General features: G+C 42.6%; 1 protein-coding gene across 5 annotated transcripts in view; it reads right to left on the bottom strand.

The window, feature by feature from the left end:
- Positions 1-23,092, bottom strand: part of PARD3B (par-3 family cell polarity regulator beta) — a 1,737,215-nt gene that overhangs the window by 741,433 nt on the left and 972,690 nt on the right. For 4 of the 5 annotated variants that reach the window (XM_040357288.1, XM_040357287.1, XM_040357289.1 and 1 more), the window contains one exon: positions 22,697-22,813. In XM_040357288.1, coding sequence (XP_040213222.1) covers positions 22,697-22,813 — 117 coding nt within the window. Of the gene's footprint in view, positions 1-17,529; positions 19,011-22,696; positions 22,814-23,092 lie in introns of those variants that run through there. The other variant, XM_040357291.1, reaches the window with a different exon arrangement.

The following is a 23,092-nucleotide window of genomic DNA, read 5'->3' as shown; positions in this document are numbered from 1 at the left end:
ACCAAACGTCCAGTGCAAAATAGAGCAATTAGTGGAAAAAAATTAATATCAATAAATAATTAATATATATTCAGTATAAATATCAATTAAATAATTAAATATATATACATTGTCCTTTGACCAATCAAAACAATCCCAGTGTGACATAAATTCCCTTTACTGCTGCTGTAATCATCATGTCAGATGTCACAAGTTGAATGGTTAGGACAAGGATCTGTCTTTGATATTCAATGGCCTGAAGTAGGACCAAAGTTGTGCAGGAAGCTTTTTAAAAGTCAGACTGAATTGTGTCAGACCAGTTAAGACGGCTCTCATAGGGAATTATTCATTTACACACATTGTGCGACATGTGTTCCCAAAGTTGAAACATATGTTATACCAGTGTGAACCCGGCCTAAGGCCGGATTCACACTGGTATGACACAACAGTTGTACTACTATGGATCCGACTTTGCCCTGCAACTTGAAATCTGACTTACAATGTACATACAATGTACCCCATACTCATTTACATAGGGTGGGGGCTGGGATCTGGGGGCCCGCAGACCTTGACAACCACCAACCAGGGTTGTCGGGAACAGGCCCTTGTCCTCACCAACAAAGCACCCACCCCCCATGTTGAGGTCATGCGGCCTGGTACGGTTCAGGAGGGTAGGGGTGCTCAGATAAGGGTCTGGTATGGCTGTGGGGGGCCCCATCCCGTTTTTTTGGCATTTGGGTTCCCCTTAAAATCCATGCCAGACTGAAGGGCCTGGTATGGTCTTGGAGGGGGAACCCATGCCGTTGTTTTCCTCATTTGGTGTGGGGTTCACCTTAAGGCTGGGTTCACACTGATACTACATGACAGTCATACGACTATCATCCTACTTTGCTCTGCGACATTAGTCCTACATTGGTCCTACATTCATCTGACTTGAATGAACAGGATACTACTTTGATCCAACTTTGTGATAGTCTGACTTGTCCTTTGACCAACCAAAACAATCCCAGTGTGACATAAATTCCTTTTAATACAAAAAACACAGTCACTTTCAGTGCCAATAGGGCTTCCAAGGTGTGGCGTAACAGATATCAGATAAAATGGTGGTGTGAAAGGTATATATGGTATCCCAAAGCTAGGCGGATGCTGCCTTTCTTAGATGGGGTAATCCAAAAGGAACTACAAGAAAAACAGAAATGGAAGGCGCGCACACCTAGTGCATTACCAGAAATAATTAATAAGAAGACATTTTTGTGTAAAAGTGGGTACTCACAAAATGCAACTGACAAAAAGCCATAAACACAGTGCATGGACATGCACAGAACACGGGGTAAATTCCTTTTACTATGTCGGTTGTCAAAAGTTGGATGGTTAGGACAAGGATCCTCCTTTGATCCGACTTCAATGGGCTGAAGTCGGACCAAATTAGTGCAGGGAGACTTGTGTCAGACCAGTTTAGACGGATCTTATAGGGAACCATTGATTTGCACACGTCATGCAACATGTGCTTCCAATGTTGGAGCGTTTGTCGTACCAGTGTGAACCCAGCCTTGCATGCCAAAGTCGGATCAGTTAAGACGGTGATTTGACTTTGATTTGACTTAAGTGATATTCAATGGGCTGAAGTAAAATCAAAGTCAGACCAAGATAGTGCAGGAGCATTTTCAAAGTGGGACCAACTTGTTAAAACGGCTCTCATAGGGAAACATTGATTTTCACACGTCATGCGACATGAGCTCCAAATATCAGAGTGTTTTTCATACAAGTGTAAACCCGGCCTAAGAGGTGATGTGGTGTCCTCCAACAGGAAAATAACTCAGAGGTTTTGCTAATTCATTGTGCACAGATCAGTTGTTTATAAGTTTAATATTTTACATTTGGCAACAATGTTTGTATATATTGGCAAAGGAAAGGTCTGCTTTAAGTCACAAAATAATTTCTGCCATTGCGTATTGATCGATTGATTATGTGTTTGTATTGTGCACTCCACTGGTAGAATTGTATTAAATGACATCTCTATGAAACTGAAGTTTTTCATTAGTGCCATTGACCATGTGAGCAAAATCCAGCCAGCCATGACTATTATTTAGTGCCAAGTGAAATGAGACTGACATTTTTCCATAAATCATCAGCATCGAATAGAAAAAAGCAGAAATATATACGGTATTTGTTTAGCCAACACTACACCCCACAGCACTCTAGTATATTTAACCACTTCCATACAGGGCACTTATACACCTTCCCGACCAGAACAATTTTTAGCTTTCAGTGCTGTTGCACTTTGAATGACAATTGTGCGGTCGTGCTACACTGTACCCAAACAAAATTTTTATAATTTTGTACCCACAAATAGAGATTTCTTTTGGTGGTATTTGATCACCTCTGGGATTTTTATCTTCTGCAAAAAAAATTAAAAAATGACCGAAAATTTAGAAAAAACATTTTTTTGTTTGTTTCTGTTATAAAACATTATAAATAGGTACGTTTTCTTCTTCACTGATGGGCACTGATGGTACTGCACTGACGGGCACTGATAGGGAGGCACTGATGGGCACCGATGAGGTGGCACTGATGTGGTGGCATTGATGGGCACTGATGATGGGCACTAATATGCAGCACTGATAGGCGGCACGGATAGGCACTGATAGGCGGCATGGATGGGCACGGATAGGCAGCATGGATGGGCACGGATAGTTGGCACGGGTGGGCACTGATAGGCGGCATGGGTGGGCACTAATAGGCGGCATGGATGGGCACGGATAGGTGGCACGGATAGGAGGCATGTATGGGCACTGATAGGCGGCATGGATGGGCACTGATAGGTGACACGGATGGGCATAGATGGGCACTGATAGGTGGCACTAACGTATGTGTTGTACTAATGGATGCCAATCAGTGCCAAACAATGCCTGCCAATCAGTGATGGCCATTGTGGGCACTGATTGGCATCCATTGCGGGCACTGATTGGCATCCATTATTTCTGTCATTGCCATCCCTGGTGGTCTAGGGTGGCATACCTGTTGTTTTGCATCCCTGGTGGTCTAGTGGCATCCCTGGTGGTCCAGTGTGGGCATCCTCAGGGGGGCTGTGCTGATAATTGATCAGCACAAACCCCCCTGTCAGAGGAGCAGCCGATCGACTCTCCTCTACTCGCGTCTGAGAGACGCGAGTGAGGAAAAGCAGATTACCGGCTTTTCTTGTTTACATCGTGATCAGCCGTGATTGGACACGGCTGATCACGTGGTAAAGAGTCTCCGTCAGAGACTCTTTACCTAGATCGGTGTTGCGGGGTGTCAGACTGACACCCTGCAACAATGATCGCCGCGATGCACGCCCCCGGGGCGCGCAGTGGCTCAATATCCTGAGGATGTCATATGACGTCCACTCAGGATATTGAAACCACTTTGCCAATGTCTTTTTGCATAAGGCGGGCGGCAAGTGGTTAACAATCCTACTTTTCCTGAAACATCAACTTTTTGGGACTTGAAATAAAACAAACTCTAGTTTTCAATAGTAATTTCAATAAACAATAAACACGATACTGACTCTTGTACTAGAATGCTGGAGGGCAAGCCTTTGCATTTTCAGAAATATTTGAACAAATGTATCTTACCTGAGGCAAGGTCATAATATGCTTTTTTTTGAGCCATTGCTATTTGACTTCAGCATAAAGTACATGTAAACTCCAAATGAAGGATGTTGCTTGGTGTTCAAATGCACCTCAATGAGACATGAGGTGCATCATAACATAAACACCTGCCATGTGTGCAGCACCTTTAAAGTGGAAGTAAAACCTCCTATTGTTTTCAGGCAAGGAAGCAGACATCTTGGTCTCTGTTTAATCTTCAACTGCCATGATGCTGCACATGCGATCAGTTATGACAGCGGCCATTGGATGGTTTGACAGTTAGGCTGAGAGCACAATCAATGTGATAGTTACATTCCTGGCACATGCCAGAGCCATAACCGTTTTTTGAAACTGTTAAATCAATAGGTTTACTTTCGTTTTAAAGGCAACAGGATTTTGTTGCCTTGCATTTCAGATTTATTCCAAATGCACATCACCTACATGGAAACAACACCTGTCCACATAAGACCTTAATTTGCTAAATAAATAGAAGAAAATCAAAGAGGTTGCACTGGCCTAGTGCATTATCTAACATGAATTGTAAGAAAAAAAATATATAAAAAATGTCTACTCACATATAGGGATTGGCCCAAACATTGGCTGTTTGCACATTCCCTGAACAACCAAATTATCAGGGCATTCAACCGTTTGTTCGGCTCATCGAACGACCACAATGCACTGTGCCACAGTACATTGAAAGCCCTGATTGGCTGAAGCAATGAAATCAGGGCACAAAGCACTGTCAGAGCCATGAATGGACATTGTCGTGATGACTCTATCAAATCATGGCTCATTGTTGTTCGTCCTGCCCCACACTATAAAAGTATTATTTAAATAGTGGCCATTTTCAGTGTGATATCGGCATGGAGAGCGATGGAACAGGGCTTCCTTTAGAGCTATTAGACAGTTAGTTTGCTTTTCTGATTCTATCGTCAGTGTAGAATATCAGTTTAGTGTAAATCTAGGGATAGTTCAGTGTGAGTGTAGTGTGACCACTAATCTACACATTAGTGTGCGTTAGTGCACGCTTAACGCAGTATATTTCAGTGCGTTACTGCAAGTTCAACGCTGTACAGTTCAGTGCACTACAATGCACTACCGTATATTAAAAGGCATTTTTCCTTTTTTCTGCTTTCACTTTAAGCATCAATAAATCACTGCTCGTTTAAAAATAAAAAAAATTACAAACTTTTTTTTCGTTGATACATGTCCTCCGGGGCAGTACCCAGACCCCTATAATCATCGTATGCCCAATTACTAACTGGCTACTGGCTAAATTCTCCTTGGATGCCTGGAGCCTCAAGCTGTGGAGGGGGGAACCAAATCCTGGTCATTGCTGGATGACACATTTCAAAGGACAATCCTTCTTCAGAGCCTCTGAAGGAAGATTGTATTCTACTACTACTCTTTTCTTAGCAACATATTTATATTAATATTAACTAGAGACAATAACTAAATACATGGTTGAAACACATATATGGGTGATGCACCTACTATATTTAATGGTAAAACACAGTTCAGCTTCCTGGTAATGTATTGTACTATGTACTTAGCTATTTTCCTGGAATTCCACTTTTATAGTGGTAAATGGAAACTGTGTCATATTTTGTTGGAATTTATTGAAATGTACAGTGAAACAGTAAAGTAGCCATCAATGGCTATGTACATATTTAAGTTATTAACCCAAAAATGCAAACTACCAATGTAATTTTATATGCATCTTTTTGTAACCTCAGTTGCCCTTCAATCATTAATAACTACTGTAATAAGTAAATGGACCATAGCATCATTCACTTTTAAACTATGTACTTAACTGAAAAACCCAGTATAAAGACAGTAGAATGACTTTTAAGTCTGCTCCAACTGACAGATGGTACAGATTTCTTTACATGTCAGACTATTATTAATAAATGAAACTATCTTTTTTAAATGTAGAACATGTTCCTGCTAACCGACAAGCATGGAACCAATGTGGAAATCTGAAGAGTGAAAACACAATATCTATGTTTTACAATAAGATTGATTGAACAGCTGAATCTGTCACGATGTACTTCTTGTGAATGTGGGCACAAGACATTTTCTGTCAGAATTTTGAATTTAGGATGTCAAACACACATATTTCTGGTAAACAAATGTTCATTTTGTTCTGTATTTTGCCAGTAGGTTCATGCACAGTATGCCAGTAAAAATCAACTAAATATAACATTATAAGGTTTTGTGTATGTCAGTAAATATGCGATGCTATAAGATTCTGCACATTGTGTCAGTAAGCAATTGTTTCTATATGATTCTATACCACGTTAGTTAAGATTATAAATTACTGTATGTCAATAAACATATGAAACTACAAGATTATGTACTGTAACATAGGCTGGTAAGCAATTGTTACTACAAGATGCTATACAGTTTGTTAGCAAACATTTAGCAATCCACCATACTGTAAGAGTAGTAATCAAAACATTTTATTTCTATGAGATAATGTTCATAAAAAATCCAGCCTCAGAGGATGATTTAGGCCAACTAAATACATGACATTCCCAAAAATGTGTTATAAAGGTTCAGACCGGGGACAGGGGTGGGGATGGGGGCATGCTATGTCTGAGAACTTTAATGGATAGCCACCTTTAACATGGAGGAAATACCGGGCAATGATAAATGTAGCAAATAGTCAAGAGTTTCAAAACTTGAAGTGTAGGTGTAAATTATATGTACAGGGCCCATTGCTGATTGGGAGTCACTGGCACATCTGGTACCCAGTATTAGTAAACCATAGATAATAGAATTAGTAAATTCCAGTCACTGGTCAAAGCTTTATAAGAATTGTGTGTCATTGAAAGAATCTTTCACAAATGTTGGATCACTGGCCCAAACACATCTAGCCACTCAGTGCTGTACGGTACTTTAACATGGGCTTTATGTTACACAAATAATAATGGATATGACCGCTCACTAGTCTTATATTATTCAGCTAATAATAATAACAACAACAACAACAACTTATCCCCATTGTCAAATCTTAAAAGACCACAGTTTAAGGCTCCATTCACATCTAGGCGTTTTCACGCCAGACGCCCGACGCTCGACGCTCGTGCAGCTGGAGGGGAGATTTCACATTGGTGTCTATGGAGATGGTTCACATCTCACGCTGAACGCCGAAACGCCGTACGCCTGCCGCCTGAAAAAAAGTCCCGGGCCCTTTTTTTCAGGTGGCATTGGCGTTCGGCCATAGACAACAATGTGTTGTCAAAAAAAAAGACCCGTTTTGTCGCGGCAAATCGCGGGTTAAATACGCCGCAATTTGTTGCGGCAAAATACGCCGCGTTACAGTGTGAATGCGGCCTTAGTGAAGTTGTTCTGTACAGCTAAGTGTCATTCCCTCACCCCATTGCATAGTTTAACTAATTGCCTTCAGATTCCCTCCAGAGATCTTCAATGTGTTACCCTACCTGCCTTTCTGCTTGAAAGCAACGGTACACTCCAGGAAAGGAAGGCAGCTATTTAAAGCGGAGTTCCACCCAAAAATGGAACTTCCACTAAATCCACTCCTCGCCCCCTTACATGCCACATTTGGCATGCATTTTTTTTTGGGGGGGGGAGTGGGGGCTTCAGGAGGAGTGGGACTTCCTGTCCCACTTCCTCCTTCTGCAGAGGGTCTGGAAAGGCAAATAGCCTAATCGCCTTACTGCAGCCCCTCCCTGTAGGCGATCGCCTGTCCAATCGAATGGCGCAGCGCCGCTCGCGCATGCGCAGTGGGTGCCCGGCCATGAAGCCGATAGCTGTCACGGCCGGGTGCCCACACTTGGAATGAAGACGCCAGCCGGAGAAGGGGGGGGGAGCGGAGCGTCGCTGGAACCGTAGAGCAGGTAAGTGTCTGTTTATTAAAAGAAATTGTCTAGAAACTAGTAAATTGGACTTTAAAAGGCACACGATAATGTAGTAAGAAAACTAGATACATTTATTATAGGAATGTCATAAAAACAGTTACAAACATAAAATCAAAAGAAATCAGGTAAATAACTGGTCCACATAGGTTGTCACAATAATAATACATTTCTACCATAGAAAGCTCAGATACAAAGCATGATTAACCACTTCCAGACGGCCGTACGACTTTATACGGCCGCAGGGTGGTTCTACTTCTCTGACTGGCCGTGTTTTTACGGCCTGCACGCGCAGTCAGCGGCGCGGGTGCGCGCGCGTCCGGCGGCGGCACGCGCTCGCCGCATTGCTGAGATGCGTGTGCCTGGCGGCCGTGATGTCCACCAGGCACTCGGGATCGGCGGCTACAGGGACAAGACGTGGAGCTCTGTGTGTAAACACAGAGATCCATGTCCTGTCAGGGGAGAGAGGAGACCGATATGTGTCCCTTGTACATAGGGACATAGATCGGTCACCTCCGCCAGTCACCCCCCTCCACACACAGTTAGAACACAATTCAGGGTACACATTTAACCCCTTCCTCACCCCCTAGTGTTAACCCCTTCAATTCCAGTCACATTTATACAGTAATTAGTGCATATTTATAGCACTGATCGCTGTATAAATGTGAATGGCGCCAAAAATGTGTCAAAAGTGTCCGATGTCTCCGCCATAATGTCGCAGTCACGAAAAAAATGCTGATCACTGCCATTAGTAGTAAAAAAAATAATAAAAAATAATAAGAATTCTGTCCTCTATTTTGTAAGCGCAATAACTTTTGCGCAAACCAGACGCTTCTTGCGATTTGTTTTTTTACCAAAAATATGTAGAAGAATACGTATCGCCTAGACTGAGAAAAAAATTGGGCTATTTATTACAGCAACAAGTAAAAAATATTGTTTTTTTTTCAAAAGTGTCGCTCTATTTTTGTTTATAGCGCAAAAAATAAAAACTGCAGAGGCGATCAAATACCACCAAAAGAAAGCTCTATTTGTGGGGAAAAAGGGATGTCAATTTTGTTTGGGAGTCACGTCGCACAACCGTGCAATTGTCAGTTAAATTGGCGCAGTGCCACAAGCTGAAATTTCACCTGGTCAGGAAGGGGTATATGTGCCCAGTAAGGAAGTGGTTAAAGAGTTGACTTATATAATGTGTAACCGAGTGGTAATCCAGAGGAATAGGAGGACTTGCTCTACATGTTGCACGCTATATAAATCGCTTACTCAGGAGCACAGACATTTCAATAAAAGGTTAACCGCGTTGGGGGTAGACAACAGTCGGTCTTTTTTTGGCCTAACGTTGGCTGTAGTTCACAGAAGGACTAATCAAGCCAGTTAGGGGGATAATATCGTTAGAGCAAAAAAGTGGTGCGTTGAATGGTAGGGCGATCAGTTGCTGGTAAGCAAAAGAAGAAGACTCATATTCCAGGGGTGTGCACGGATGATCAGGCTATAGGCTGGGTAAAGTAGGCCGGAAATCAATGAGCAGGGGGGTAAACCTGACTCACCAAATGCTAGCTTGTAAGTCTCCAATCTATGTGAATGGAGATAAAATGCAAGCAATAGCAATAAAGGGATCCTTAAGCCCAAAGCCTTGTTGCGCACCCGTGTAAATTTCCCCTGGTTTATGGAGGTTGCCTGTACACTTTTTGTAGCTGCTGACTTTTACTAAACATAAAAAAAGGCTGGAACTCCCCTTTAACCACTTCCTAGCGGACGTCCTTGACTTTGAGCAGGGATATTTGAATGATGTGGGCAGCTACAGGCATCATTGAGATATCGTCTTTTAGAGCCGGCAATTCTGTGGCCGTAAGAACGATCATAGGGGCTGCTTGACCGTTCTTACAGGCGGCGAGAGGGGACATCCCCCTCCTGCTGCGCTCCGGTGCTTCTACCGACTCACCTGTGCGATCGGTGAGTCAGAGAACAGATCCGCCGGCCCCGGCTGCCTACCATAGAGATTTTCAGCAGACCAGATGGTCGCCGGAGTCTCTATGATCGTTCGGAGGCCGGGCGCGATGTTATGACGTCATGCCCGGCCTCTGCATTAAAAAAAAAACTACTCCGCCTTGGCTGGGAAGCGGTGATCTTTTTTTTACATTTCAAGCTTCCCAGCCTAGTGGTGAGATGTGGGGTCTTATTGACCCCATTTATCACTGTAAAGAGGACCTGTCATGCTTATTCCTATTACAAAGGATGTTTACATTCCTTGTAATAGGAATAAAAGTGATCAAATTATGTATTTTTTTTTAAAGTGTCAAAGTAAAAAGTTTTAAAATTAACAATAACATTTTTTTTAAAGTGCCCCTGTCCCCATGTGCTCGCACGCAGAAGTGAACGCATACGCAAGTCCCGCCCATATATGAAAACGGTGTTCAGACCACACAAGTGAGTTATCGCCACGAACATTAGAGCAAGAGCAATAATTCTAGCCCTAGACCTCCTCTGTAACCAGTAAAAAAAATAAAAATTAAATCCATGAGGATTTTTAAGTTTGGCGCCATTCCACGAGCGTGTGCAATTTTGAAGGGTGACATGTTAGGTATCTATTTACTCAGGGTAACTTCATATTTCACATTATCCCAAAAAATTGGGCTAACTTTAATGTTTTAATATTTTTTAATTCATTAAACCGTTTTTCCCCCCAAAAAAATAAGTTTGAAAAATGATTGCGCAAATACCGTGCAAGATAAAAAGTTGCAATGACCACCATTTTATTCCTTAGGGTGTCTGTTAAAAAAACATATATAGTGTTTGGGGGTTCTAAGTAATTTTCTAGCAAAAAAAATATGATTTTTGCATGTAGGAGAGGAGTGCCAGTATAGGCCCGGTAAGGAAGTGGTTAAAATAGACCTTTGTTTAAAAAGTCATAATTTGCTATGCTATAAGGAATGTTTGTATATGTTTATAGGGCCATATCCACAAAAGAGATACTCCGGCGTAAGCCGTCGTATCTCTGGTTCTAACTTTGGAACTGATCCTCAGAAGCAGTTTTCCTAAGTTAGGCAGAAGATCCGACATCTGTAAGGGACTTACACTGCCGGATCTTAGGATGCAGTACCGCATCCGCCACTGGGGGCATTTCGAGTCGAAATGCCTCTTCTAGTATGCAAATTAGCACTTAGGGCGATCCTCAAAGCTTTTGTGCCTAGTTTTTTCGCCGTAAGTGTTAGTTTGCCTGGTGTAAAACTAGGGCTGCTTTTACAAAGTGTAAAGTTAGTCACACCTTGTAAAGGCCCATTCAAGCGACGGCATTTGGTATGCATTCCCGAGGGAGAACTCCACGGCAATTTGTAAAATCCAAACCGGCATGGGTTCCCCCCCAGGAGCATACCAGGCCCGTAGGTCTGTTATGGGTTGTAAGGAGACCCCCCCTCCGCTGACAAATCGACGTAGGGGGTCCCCCTACAATCCATACCAGACCCGTATCCAAAGCACGCTACCCGGCCGGTCAGGAAGGGAGTGGGGACGAGCGAGCGCCCCCCCCTCCTGAGCCGTGCCAGGCCGCATGCCCTCAACATGGGGGGGTTGGGTGCTCTGGGGCAGGGGGGCGCACTGCGGGCCCCCCCACCCCAGAGCACCCTGTCCCCATGTTGATGAGGACAGGACCTCTTCCCGACAACCCTTGCCGTTGGTTGTCGGGGTATGCGGGCGGGGACTTATCGGAATCTGGGAGTCCCCTTTAATAAGGGGGCCCCCAGATACCGGCCCCCCACCCTAAGTGAATGGATATGGGGTACATCGTACCCCTATCCATTCACCTGTAGGCAAAAAGTAAAAGTTAAAAAACACACAACACAAGGCTTTTGAAAATAATTTATTATTCTGCTCCGGATGCCCCCCCTGTCTTCGTTATTAGCTCAATTACCAGGGGGGGCTTCTTCTTCCACTCTCCGGGGGTCTTCTTCCACTCTCCGGGGGTCTTCTCCGCTCTCCGGGGGGGGTTTCTTCTTCCGCTCTCCGGGGGGGGGCTTCTCCGGACTCCGGGGGGCTTCTTCCATCTTCTCCCCTCTTCCGCTGTTGACTCGGCGAACCCCGGTTCTTCTGCAGATGTCCGGTGCCTTCTTCTTCAGCGCTGGCTGCCTGCTATCTTTGTGTGTTAGCTCAATTAGTAACAGGCAGCCGGCGCTGTCTTCTGTGACGTCAGGGTCTTCTGTTCTTCTCCCCTCTTCCGATGTTGCCTCGTCGCCTCTTGTCGCTGTAATGATGGAAGCGCGCCTTGCATCCCATTTATATAGGCATCACCGTCCCATCATGCTCCGGCAGGTACCCACGTGGTGGGTGCCTACCCACGTGCACCCACCACGTGGGTACCTACCGGAGCATGATGGGACGGTGATGCCTATATAAATGGGATGCAAGGCGCGCTTCCATCATTACAGCGACAAGAGGCGACGAGGCAACATCGGAAGAAAGGAAGAGAAGACCCTGACGTCACAGAAGACCGCGCCGGCTGCCTGTTACTAATTGAGCTAACACACAAAGATAGCAGGCAGCCAGCGCTGAAGAAGAAGGCACCGGACATCTGCAGAAGAACCGGGGTTCGCGGAGTCAACAGCGGAAGAGGGGAGAAGATGGAAGAAGCCCCCCGGAGTCCGGAGAAGCCCCCCCCCGGAGAGCGGAAGAAGAAACCCCCCCCGGAGAGCGGAGAAGACCCCCGGAGAGTGGAAGAAGACCCCCGGAGAGTGGAAGAAGAAGCCCCCCCTGGTAATTGAGCTAATAACGAAGACAGGGGGGGCATCCGGAGCAGAATAATAAATTATTTTCAAAAGCCTTGTGTTGTGTGTTTTTTAACTTTTACTTTTTGCCTACAGGTGAATGGATAGGGGTACGATGTACCCCATATCCATTCACTTAGGGTGGGGGGCCGGTATCTGGGGGCCCCCTTATTAAAGGGGACTCCCAGATTCCGATAAGTCCCCGCCCGCATACCCCGACAACCAACGGCAAGGGTTGTCGGGAAGAGGTCCTGTCCTCATCAACATGGGGACAGGGTGCTATGGGGTGGGGGGGCCCGCAGTGCGCCCCCCTGCCCCAGAGCACCCAACCCCCCCATGTTGAGGGCATGCGGCCTGGCACGGCTCAGGAGGGGGGGGGGCGCTCGCTCGTCCCCACTCCCTTCCTGACCGGCCGGGTAGCGTGCTTTGGATACGGGTCTGGTATGGATTGTAGGGGGACCCCCTACGTCGATTTGTCGGCGGAGGGGGGGTCTCCTTACAACCCATAACAGACCTAAGGGCCTGGTATGCTCCTGGGGGGGGGAACCCATGCCGGTTTTTTCTTTGAAAAGTGGCATGGAGTTCTCCCTCTCAGGAATGCATGCTGAGCGACGCTGTCATTTTTTTTTTTAAATTATTTGTTTTCCCGGCGCGTCTTTTTTTTCACCCGTCGCAACTTTAGTGTCCCGTCGCAATCCACAAAGCCGCCCGGCGTCAATTACGTTCGCGCGATGCACGTCGGGAAAATTACGTCACACGCATGCGCAGTACGGCCGGCGCGGGAGCGCGCCTCATTTAAATTGTAAACGCCCCCCGGAGAGGAGGAACGCCTTACGACGGCGGCACTTAACTTACACGGCTTGAAATTTTTACGTAAGTGCTTTGTGGATCAGGCACTTAGGTAAAAACTTTAAGTCAGTGTAACTTAACTGCTGAAAGTTAAGTTACGCCGCCTGGCTGAGGATTTGGCCCATAGTACCTAAGCAGTGCCCTGAAAATCTACATTTTGTCTTGAAATTCTCCTGCAAAACAACAGTTCAGACTGTCTTCAGTGTGCCTAAGCACTTTAGTGCCTTCTGTCTCAAAGAAGTATATCTGCACTGTTAGATAATCTAAGGAACGGTCTTCTCTGATTGGTAGTCTCGTGATCTGGAGAGAGATTTGACGATGTCACTACAGTGCTGATCACTGTTTTCCGTGATGGAGAGAAAGCTGTACCTGCCGTGCATGGACCTCCCTATTTTTTCTCTAATTATTCTGTGGATCTGTGCTTTATCCACTTCTCTTGCATCTTGAATTTCCCCTCACTATTCAGAAGATCACTAGTCATTACTGGGGCAGCTCCACCACAAGGAAGCAAAGCCCTGCTTTACCAAGGTGGATAGCTTTTTGGGGCACATCTGTCAACATTCAGGTCCTCTTTAAGAAATATATCACAAGTATTCACAATTTTAATCTAGGCTTTATAAAAGTATTTTGAATATATTACAAATAAACAAATCAAAATGATCTTCATGAGTAAACATATGCAAATGTTACATTAAAGATACAACATGATAGTGGCTACATAATCAAGAGCAATCATTAGGATTGCAAATTCATCAGTTGTAACATGATAATGAGTATATATTCAAAACTAACATGATTGATCCAGAGCAATTTATCTTCAGAGATCATGATCTGACAGACATATAAATAATGAATTTTCATGACATTAAAGGCCTAGAACATGCAGAATACTGGGCTCTGTGTCTTATAAGTAACAATCATGAAACCATAAATGAATTAAAGAGGTTGCAAAGGTTAGTTTTTTATTTTCTAAAAAGGTTCCTTTAAGCTAGTGCATTGTTGGTTCACTTACCTTTTTCTTCGGTTTCCCTTCTAAAGGTTTTTTTTCTTTGTTTTCTTTGTCTGAATTTCCCACTTCCTGTTCCTCCTCAGTAAGCTGTTCAGTAAGCTGTTCTGACTGACTAACCACCACTTGGATGATGGGGGCAAGCTTACTGAGGAGAAACAGGAAGTGAGAAATTCAGACAAAGAAAAAAAACATTTAGAAGGGAAATCAAAGGCAAGGGTAAGTGAACCAATAATGCACTAGCTTACAGGAACCTATTTAGAAAATAAAAAACAAACCTTTACAACCCCTTTAAGCAACCAAAAGTTTGAAACCCTGTAAATGTGAATTTTCTACAGTCTGCAATGTAGAACAGAAATTATTCCCAAATGTCCTAAAAAATACAGATACTAATGCATGCAAAAGGAAACCACCATATAAACAGCCCCGATTGCAGAGATATTAGGTATGGAAACCAAAGTCAATGTCACCTATGCCAAGGTAGGTGTATGCTGACTGTAGCGCCCCAAAACAGCAGCTGTCATATCCAATTATTACAATTTAAATTCATATTAATCTCTAGCTGCCACTCGGTTACCGTCAGCACTCAGGCAGTGGAACTAATTCATTGTAGTCCAGGTTAAGATTTATCCTGAAGGTATTTGCCAACACTTACTTTATAGCTCTGGCAAGGATATACTCGTTTCTACACTTGTCTTCAGAGGAGTGACATCCTCTCTGCTGCAAAGGAGAAGCCACTGCATGACTCCTTCTAAATTACTGTGTCCCTCACTGTTCCCACTGCTGTAAACTAAGTGTTACTATTTATTCACCAGCTCCACTCACTGTTGTTTCTGGATGGAGGGGTTTCTGGCTGCTGGGGAGTCTATTGTCACTGGCACCTGGGGGGAGGGGTGTCCATTGTTGCTGGCTGCAGGGTATCCTCTTGTTGCTGGTGAAGCTGGAGGATCTATTGTTGCTGGTAGGGGAGTGCAATTCCTGCTGCCTAAGGGAACAATTGTTGCTGTGGCGGAGATGATTGCTCGTGGTGGATCTATTGTTGCTGCTGGGATCCACAATCCCTGCTATGATATCTAATATTGCTGCTCAGGTATCTATTGTTCCTGGTGGGGGATCTACTTTTGCTACTGGGGGATGTCTATGCAATTGACTTATATTCTCTAAAAGGGGCAGTGCTGGAAGGTGGATAGGGGCAGAAACAAGGATCATTGCTTGGAGGAGGGTAGGGGGTGGAGATAAGGGTACCTTGGGCAAGGGGACAGAATACCTATTCTCTGAGGGAAAAAGGCTTGGTTATTGGCACTTGACTTACTGAATTCTGCTGGAAAGTTTAAAGGTAAAGTGTTATGTAAACACTGACACCTACTGCATGGTCTTCTACTTATTCTACTAATCATATGTTTGCTATATTGTTATTACGAAGATGAAAAGTAAGGCAACCAAACAGCATTCTTTTGTTAAATCCGATGTATTTGTTATGTGCTGTATGACATTATTTCAGTCACAGGGAGATTCTATGAGTAGCCTAAAGATTAATTTAGTCATAATTCCACATATTGCAGCAAATTCCATTACACAAGAAGCCCAAAGTTTCATGGTTTCCAATCTCTAGATACTATACAAGATATTTATTTAACAGTTGCTATTGGTTGATTGTTCTTTAATCAATATCTAATTAATGTGCTGCTCTGATGGCTAATACATATATGCTTGTATTTCTTTTTGTAGCCTCGAGCTATATGAAAATGTGAACAACGAGGAAAATGTGTAATATTAATGATAAATTATCTATATTGTACAGCAAATCTGTAACTCTGATGTGTCCTGTGTGATGCTGAATGTTACTGTGTGGTTAAATAGTTAATGAATGCATTTGAACCTATTGTAAGATGCATATTAAATCCTTCAATATTTTACTACAATTTGTCATAGAATAATATTTTGTTATTACAACAAAGCACTAGGAGTTTTACGTCTAAACTATAGGCTTGTAGATCAAACTGTGAAATGTGATTTACTGTTTAATTTCTGCTAAGGCGGCTATTCAACCTGTTCAATAAGATTTCATCTGTACGCAAATATAAGTGGATGTCTGGCTTACAACCCATAGCGCTATTTGGCATAACACTATTTCTTCTTTAGGCTTGACAATGATTCATGTGACTTGTATGTTTTAACTTTTGATTTGCGATTTCAATACTTTTTAAACCATTAAACAGAACTAGAGAAAAACTGCAATAACCACAAATTTTACAGGGTGAATATATATTGCACTACAGCTACAAAGCCTAAAGTGTTACATGTAATACCTTCCATACTTTTTATACATTCTTTCATGAACATGTTACTTATGCCAGCGTAAAGTGGAACACCAGCCAAAACCAGCAACATACAATAAAATAACCCATTAAAGGAGAAAACAATAAAACCAGCTTTTGCTTCAATATTTACTTTCAATTCAGGGATTTTCACAGCAGTTATTATTCCTGCCACTAAATGTCCTCAGACTGATGGCTAGCTTCATTCTACCCACTTCTTCTGAGACCAGGTTATTATCCTGGATCCAGCCCAGGCTTTGATTGGCAAAAAAAGATAAGCAGCACAGTGATGAGCTAATTTCTTGGTCAATCTGCTTTGCCTTCTTACTAGTATGCTTTTTGACGGCACATAAACTGAATGTCTCTTTGTTCTGCTTCTTCCTTTCACACTCCAGCCCTGCAGGGACTGCAAGAGACTGATACCATAAGCTGAATTATTAGTTCAACTTTAGCAACACATTACACTTGTAGCTATACTATTACACGAGTTTCTCGGCAGAATTCAGCCAGAAACTCGATCGAAGCTGGATTCTACCGAGAAACTCGGTCGTGTGTACACTTTTCAGCGAGGAAGCCGACGAGGAACTCGCCGGGCCAAATAGAGAACATGTTCTCTATTTCCTCGTTGTTCAATGAACTTGACGAGGAACTCGATGTGTTTGGCACGTCGAGTTCCTCGGACGTGTGTACGGGGCCTAACACGTTGCTAAGCACCACCCCCCCCCCCAAATTACAGTGTGAACAAGTTCTTCTCCCCATATCTGCCTGTCACTTTTGAAGGCTGTGCAGGGCTCTAAGCACACAGCCATGTCATTCCTTCACAGAAAAGTCTTGCCTACCACCACGTCCAGCAGACTGGTAACTCGCAATGGGATTCAAGTGTGGTAATCAGCACACTCATAGTCAATTGACACTTCCTCCAGCTCTCTAAAAGTGATACAGGCAGACAGATGGAGGAAGAGCCTGTAGGAGCCTGGCATTGCACCCACGACCCTCTCATCGCAGTTGCAATACTTTGCAGGCTCCTTTGAAAAAATAAATAATAAATTCACATTTTTTTCAAATTAATGCATGAACAGGGATGCTTTGAACAAACTTCAAACTCGCTTGAAATTCATTTAAAATCTTTATTTGTTAAGAACAACAGATACAGCCAACATGTAAAAAAAAACTGTGCAAGTGTACCCAAGAGAAGTTTACAGGCAATAGGTGGATACAACAAACATTGATTTGATTTAGGTTTCTTCTTTTTTAGATACTCTTTATAAAATCGTCTAATTAATAAAAACAATATTTTACATTATTTGTGAAAGCATCCTACTTTACAGCATTACAGTGCCTAAAACTTTTGCACAGTACTGTTTATGTATATCTATACAGTCTGTACCTGTCAAATATATACCTTGAAAACACCCTTACTTTGCTCTTATGGCAACTTAACTTATATGGCCACATCCATTTGGTTTTTACTTGTGCTGTTATTTACTGACAAATAATGGTAAAAGACACAGGACAGTTCCCATCTAAAACTCCTTGCACACAGGACCTATTCTGTGTTCTGCCCCTGAAGGCATAGGGCCTTAAATATGAGTACAGTGTTCACCCATGGCATATTGCAGTCTGCCATAGACCTTGACAGGTTGCAGGCAGCAGGGCTGGACGCTGCACCTATTCCTCAGGGGTGCACCAACAATCTCGGATTGGACTCACAGGGGCTAATGTGCAAGGATCATGAGAGATACAGTACCTGCTACCATTTAACACACATAAGATTGCAAAATGCGTTCCAATAATTTGCTTACATTCAATAATTCTTATAAAGAATATTTATTGAAAAGCCAAAGAACATTTGTAAAATAAAGTCCATCTAAGTCGAACCTAAGTAGTCCAAAAACATAGTATTGATTTGTAAACAAAATGACTCTACATGGACGCTCACCTCCTTGTAAAGCCAGCATTGCTTCTAGATGCCAACAGCTAACCTTCTTGTAACATGGAAAGGTAAATGAGACATGCTACATGGCTCACTGTGACCAATGACAGTCACAGACAATTACAATACTGTATACTTTTTGCAATAATTTAAGGCTCCCACAACTTCTAAGTAAAGGTGATATTCAAGTATGCAGCAGAGTGACCACAGGATTCCCCATGCAATAAATCCCTAATAATAGCATATCACAAATAAATGGTAAATATACTGGTTTATGGTTTTATTTTGCCTTTTTGAAAATGTACAAATGTACAAAATCTTTTGGTATAATTGCATAAATGCTTATATAAAATTTTCCTTTTACAAATAAATATTTTTATAATGGGTACATCCACAAAAGTTTTAAAATCATGCTGGGCTGTCTAATTAAATGTAGGCACTGCCTGCATTCTTGGAGCTCCCTCTGTTTAGCTGAGTCAGTTGTAATGGTCCTTCTGCCTTATAACATGTTAGGAGAGAGAGGGAGGCGCATATGCTTCCTCTGTGGGTCATTCTGCAATGTGCATAATCTGATCTCCTTTCTGTTTAGGTCCATCTCCTTCATCTATTATCTGAGTGTCTTGAAAGCTGCTGTTCCTGCTTAAAGCTCACCACTTGCTGCCTAAGAATGGTAAAGAAACATTCATATGCAACATTTTATATCCACACAATTTACAAAAAAACAAAAACTATATGAAATCTGGTCCTGAATATAACAAAATGTTTCTTTTCACTAAAATCTTTTAAAGTAAGCTAAGAAATACTACAACATCTGTTATCTCTCAATGGAGATACTGGTTATCCATTTAAATGGACTATGATGCCCAGGATTTGATCGACAGGGCTCCTGATCTTGCCGCCTACCAACTCCCAAATGTCAGTGAGCTCAGTCTTAGTTCTAGGGGTGCTGATGAAGCATGCCCTAGAACAAAACAGAAACATATATTTGTGGCAACTGGGCACTAAGTCTCACCTGTCTTGCCACTGTATATACTGTATGTGAGACGCTAATGTAAAGTGGTTAAACATTGTAAAGTTAACCTTACATAAAGCACATGTGTGCTTGTTGACAGCACATGACACACATTTGTTTTTATCTACTAAAAGAACCTGTTAGTTCTAATGTATACTATAAGTATACAGCACCTAGAGCACTGTGTACTTGAATGTAGCACAACCCCTCTGCCCAAGAGAGTTGCAAGTCTTGGATTGCTTTAGGTAAAAGTCTTTGACTTCAGCAGAACACATTCTACACCAAGTGAACAATGACTACACATCTGGATCAAACCTTCACAAATGAGCTACGAAGACCGAAACTGGACAGATGGGAAACTCTTCTGTACTACAGTTTATATTGTGTCAGGTCTTAAAGGAAACCTAGTCCAGGAAGTAACCATTTGTACACTCAGCTCTGATTTAGGAGAGGTTATGGAGCACATGTGCTGTATGATCAATTTTTCTTGGGGTTCAATTTAACTTAGCCGTTCCCTACAGAATATTATTTTTCTATTGAACCTCACTCACTGCTCCTTTCAGCTTGGAAGAAATCCTTGCACAATCTACAAGTCGTCGGCGGGTTAGAGAGAACAAGAGTAACAGCCCTGATTGGCCTAGCACTGTTATATGGGGTGAGTAACATGCTTTTTCATACTAGGTAATTCATTTGGTTCCTGGCCCTGAACAGAGTGGATTGAGCCTAGTGATTTCCCCTGAATAGGCAGCACAGGCTTGCTTTATGCTGACTGCAGTACATAAACAACTACGCTGTTGTTTACACTCCTAAATTCCTGTGGCGATATTAGTTGATGGAGATTGACCCACAACATTTTACTACTACTTTAATAGGCCTCATGCACAGTGGAAATTGTTAATGCTGCGGTTAGGGGCATCTTGCATTTTTTTTCCTGCCTCTAAACATCCTTACATGTTAGTCCATATGTCCATGCACACAGAAGCATTTAGAGGAATTTAGAGTCAGGGGCATGTAAATGCAGATAAAAAAAAAACAATCCCAGCACATTCAGAAGCAGCAGTGTTTTGGCACAAAAAACTCTTACCAACAAAATTAATGCTTAAGGGCTTGACGTGCCTGAAAGTGCCTAAACACACCTAAATACGTTACACACATTTACAAGTGTCAAGTGATTATTTCTGCCAAAATGCTACTGCCAGGAGAAATATCTAAAAAAGACGGGCAAATGTCCAGTGTGCATGAAGTCTTACTGTAGCAAAATTAAGATTTTTTTTTTAGGGTTTACGGTCTTTAAACAACATGATTACTCTTTGCACTGCTCAGTGAGCAGGATAGGAGTCATACTTGTTTGTTACACATACTAGTTCGGTAACACAGGTTAACACATATGTACAGTATCTTACAAAAGATAGTACACCCCTCACATTTTTGAAAATATTTTATTATATATTTTCATCTGACAACACTGTAGAAATGCAACATTACTACAATGTAAAGTAGCGAGTGTACAGCTTGTATAACAGTGTACATTTTCTGCCCTTCAAAATAACTCAACACACAGCCATTAATGTCTAAACCACTGGCAACAAAAGTGAGTACACCCCAAATTGGGCCCAATTAGCCATTCCCCTCCAAGGTGCCATGTGACTTGTTAGTGTTACAAGGTCTCAGGTGTGAATGGGGTGCAGGTGTGTTAAATTTGGTGCTTTCGTTCTCACTCTCTCATACTGGTCACTGGAAGTTCAACGTGGCACCTCATGGCAAAGAACTCTCTATGGATCTGAAAAAAAGAATTGTTGCTCTACATAAAGATGGCCAAGACCATACAGCGATTTAACAAGACAGGTTCCACTCAGAACAGGCCTTGTCATGGTCGACCAAAAAAGCTGAGTGCACGTGCTCAGCGTCATATCCAGAGGTTGTCTTTGGCAAATAGATGTATGAGTGCTGCCAGCATTACTACAGAGGTTGAAGGTTTAAGGGGCGGGGGGGTCAGCCTGTCAGTGCTCAGACCATATGCTGCACACTGTATCAAATTGGTCTGCATGGCTGTGGTCCCAGAAGGAAGCCTCTTTTAAAGATGATGCAAAAGGAAGCCTGCAAACAGTTTGCTAAAGACAAGCAGACTAAGGACATGAATTACTAAAACCATGTCCTGGTGTCCGATGAGACCGAGATAAACAAATTTGGTTCAGATGGTGTCAAAGCGTGTCTTGCCTACAGTCAAGAATGGTGGTGGGAGGGTCATGGTCTGGGGCTGCATGAGTGCTGCCGAAACTGGGGAGCTACAGTTTATTGAGGGAACCATGAATGCCAACATGTACTGTGACATACTGAAGCAGAGCATGATCCCCTCCCTTTGGATACTGGTCCACAGGGCAGTATTCCAACATTATAATGACCCCAAACATATCTCTAAGACAACCACTGACTTCCTATAGAAACTGAAGGTAAAGGTGAAGCACTGGCCAAGTATGTCCTAAGACCTAAACCCTATTGAGAACCTGTGAGGATTCCTCAAACGGAAGGTAGATGAGTGCAAGGTCTCTAACATCCACCAGCTATGTGATGTCATCATGGAGGAGTGGAAGATGACTCCAGTGGCAATCTGTGAAGCTCTGGTGAACTCCATGCCCAAGAGGGTTAAGGTAGTGCTGGAAAATAATGGTGGCCACACAAAATGTTGACACTTTGGGCCCAATTTGGACATTTGCACTTAGGGGTGTACTCACTTTTGTTGCCAGCAGTTTAGACATTAATGGCTGAGTTATTTTGAGGGGACAGCAAATTTACATTCACTCTTTTACATTGTAGCAAAGTGTAATTTCTTCAGTGTTGTCACATTAAAAGATATAATAAAATATTTACAAAAATGTGAGGGGTGTACTCACTTTTGTGAGATGCTGTAGATATGTGTTACAATGCAGCACCACTCACTCTGGCACCTAATATACAATATAAAAAATAAAAATTAACCTGTACTATAGAACACTGTAATGCACAGATATGAAGTCTTCATTGTCAGAATAGTGCAGGTGTTTTTTTTATTCTTGCGTTACGGCGTGTGCAGAAATCATTTAAAATGAATGGGCTGGTATAACACAAAGTGCTGAACGCAGCACGCCTGGACCAAGGCAGCGTGCCTGTTAACACATTTTTAGGTGTGAATAGGACCTAGACCAGATGTCAGCAGCAGGTAATAAGGACTAGATTGGAATTCCCAACCATCTGGAGCCCTGCACTTATAGAACAACATACTATGCCAATCTACCATTTGCATATAGCTCGTGTGTCAGACTTCAATTTTCTAACAATTTTCACTTCAAATTTCCTACCTGTCACGTTCTTCCTTCATCTTTTCCACATCATGCTCCTCCTCTTTCCTGGCAGTTTTAGGACTACCTTTCTGATCGACCTTTCCTCCTTTATCATCTTTATTCTTTTTCCCAAACCTAAATAAAAATAGAAATAATTAGATCTCGCCTCTTCTGAGAATTATTCCTATTTATTGACAGAACATGTGTGAAAATGCAGCTGGTTAAATACAGAACAGACAGAGAAACCAGAGATCAGCCAACAAACTCTCATTGTTCAAGGAACTTATTTTGACAAACATCCAACAGGAGTAAGCATGTTCTTACCAGCACAACGCTGATAAAGATTTTGCTCTATATTTAGATAGAGAGCTGCTTTAATGGCACACTGTAATTTAATTCACTGGAGAGGCTGAA

The sequence above is a fragment of the Rana temporaria genome, chromosome 6, assembly GCF_905171775.1.
Source record: "Rana temporaria chromosome 6, aRanTem1.1, whole genome shotgun sequence".
In the NCBI taxonomy this organism is placed as follows: Eukaryota; Metazoa; Chordata; class Amphibia; order Anura; family Ranidae; genus Rana; species Rana temporaria.
This window is presented reverse-complemented; position numbering and strand designations above follow the sequence as displayed.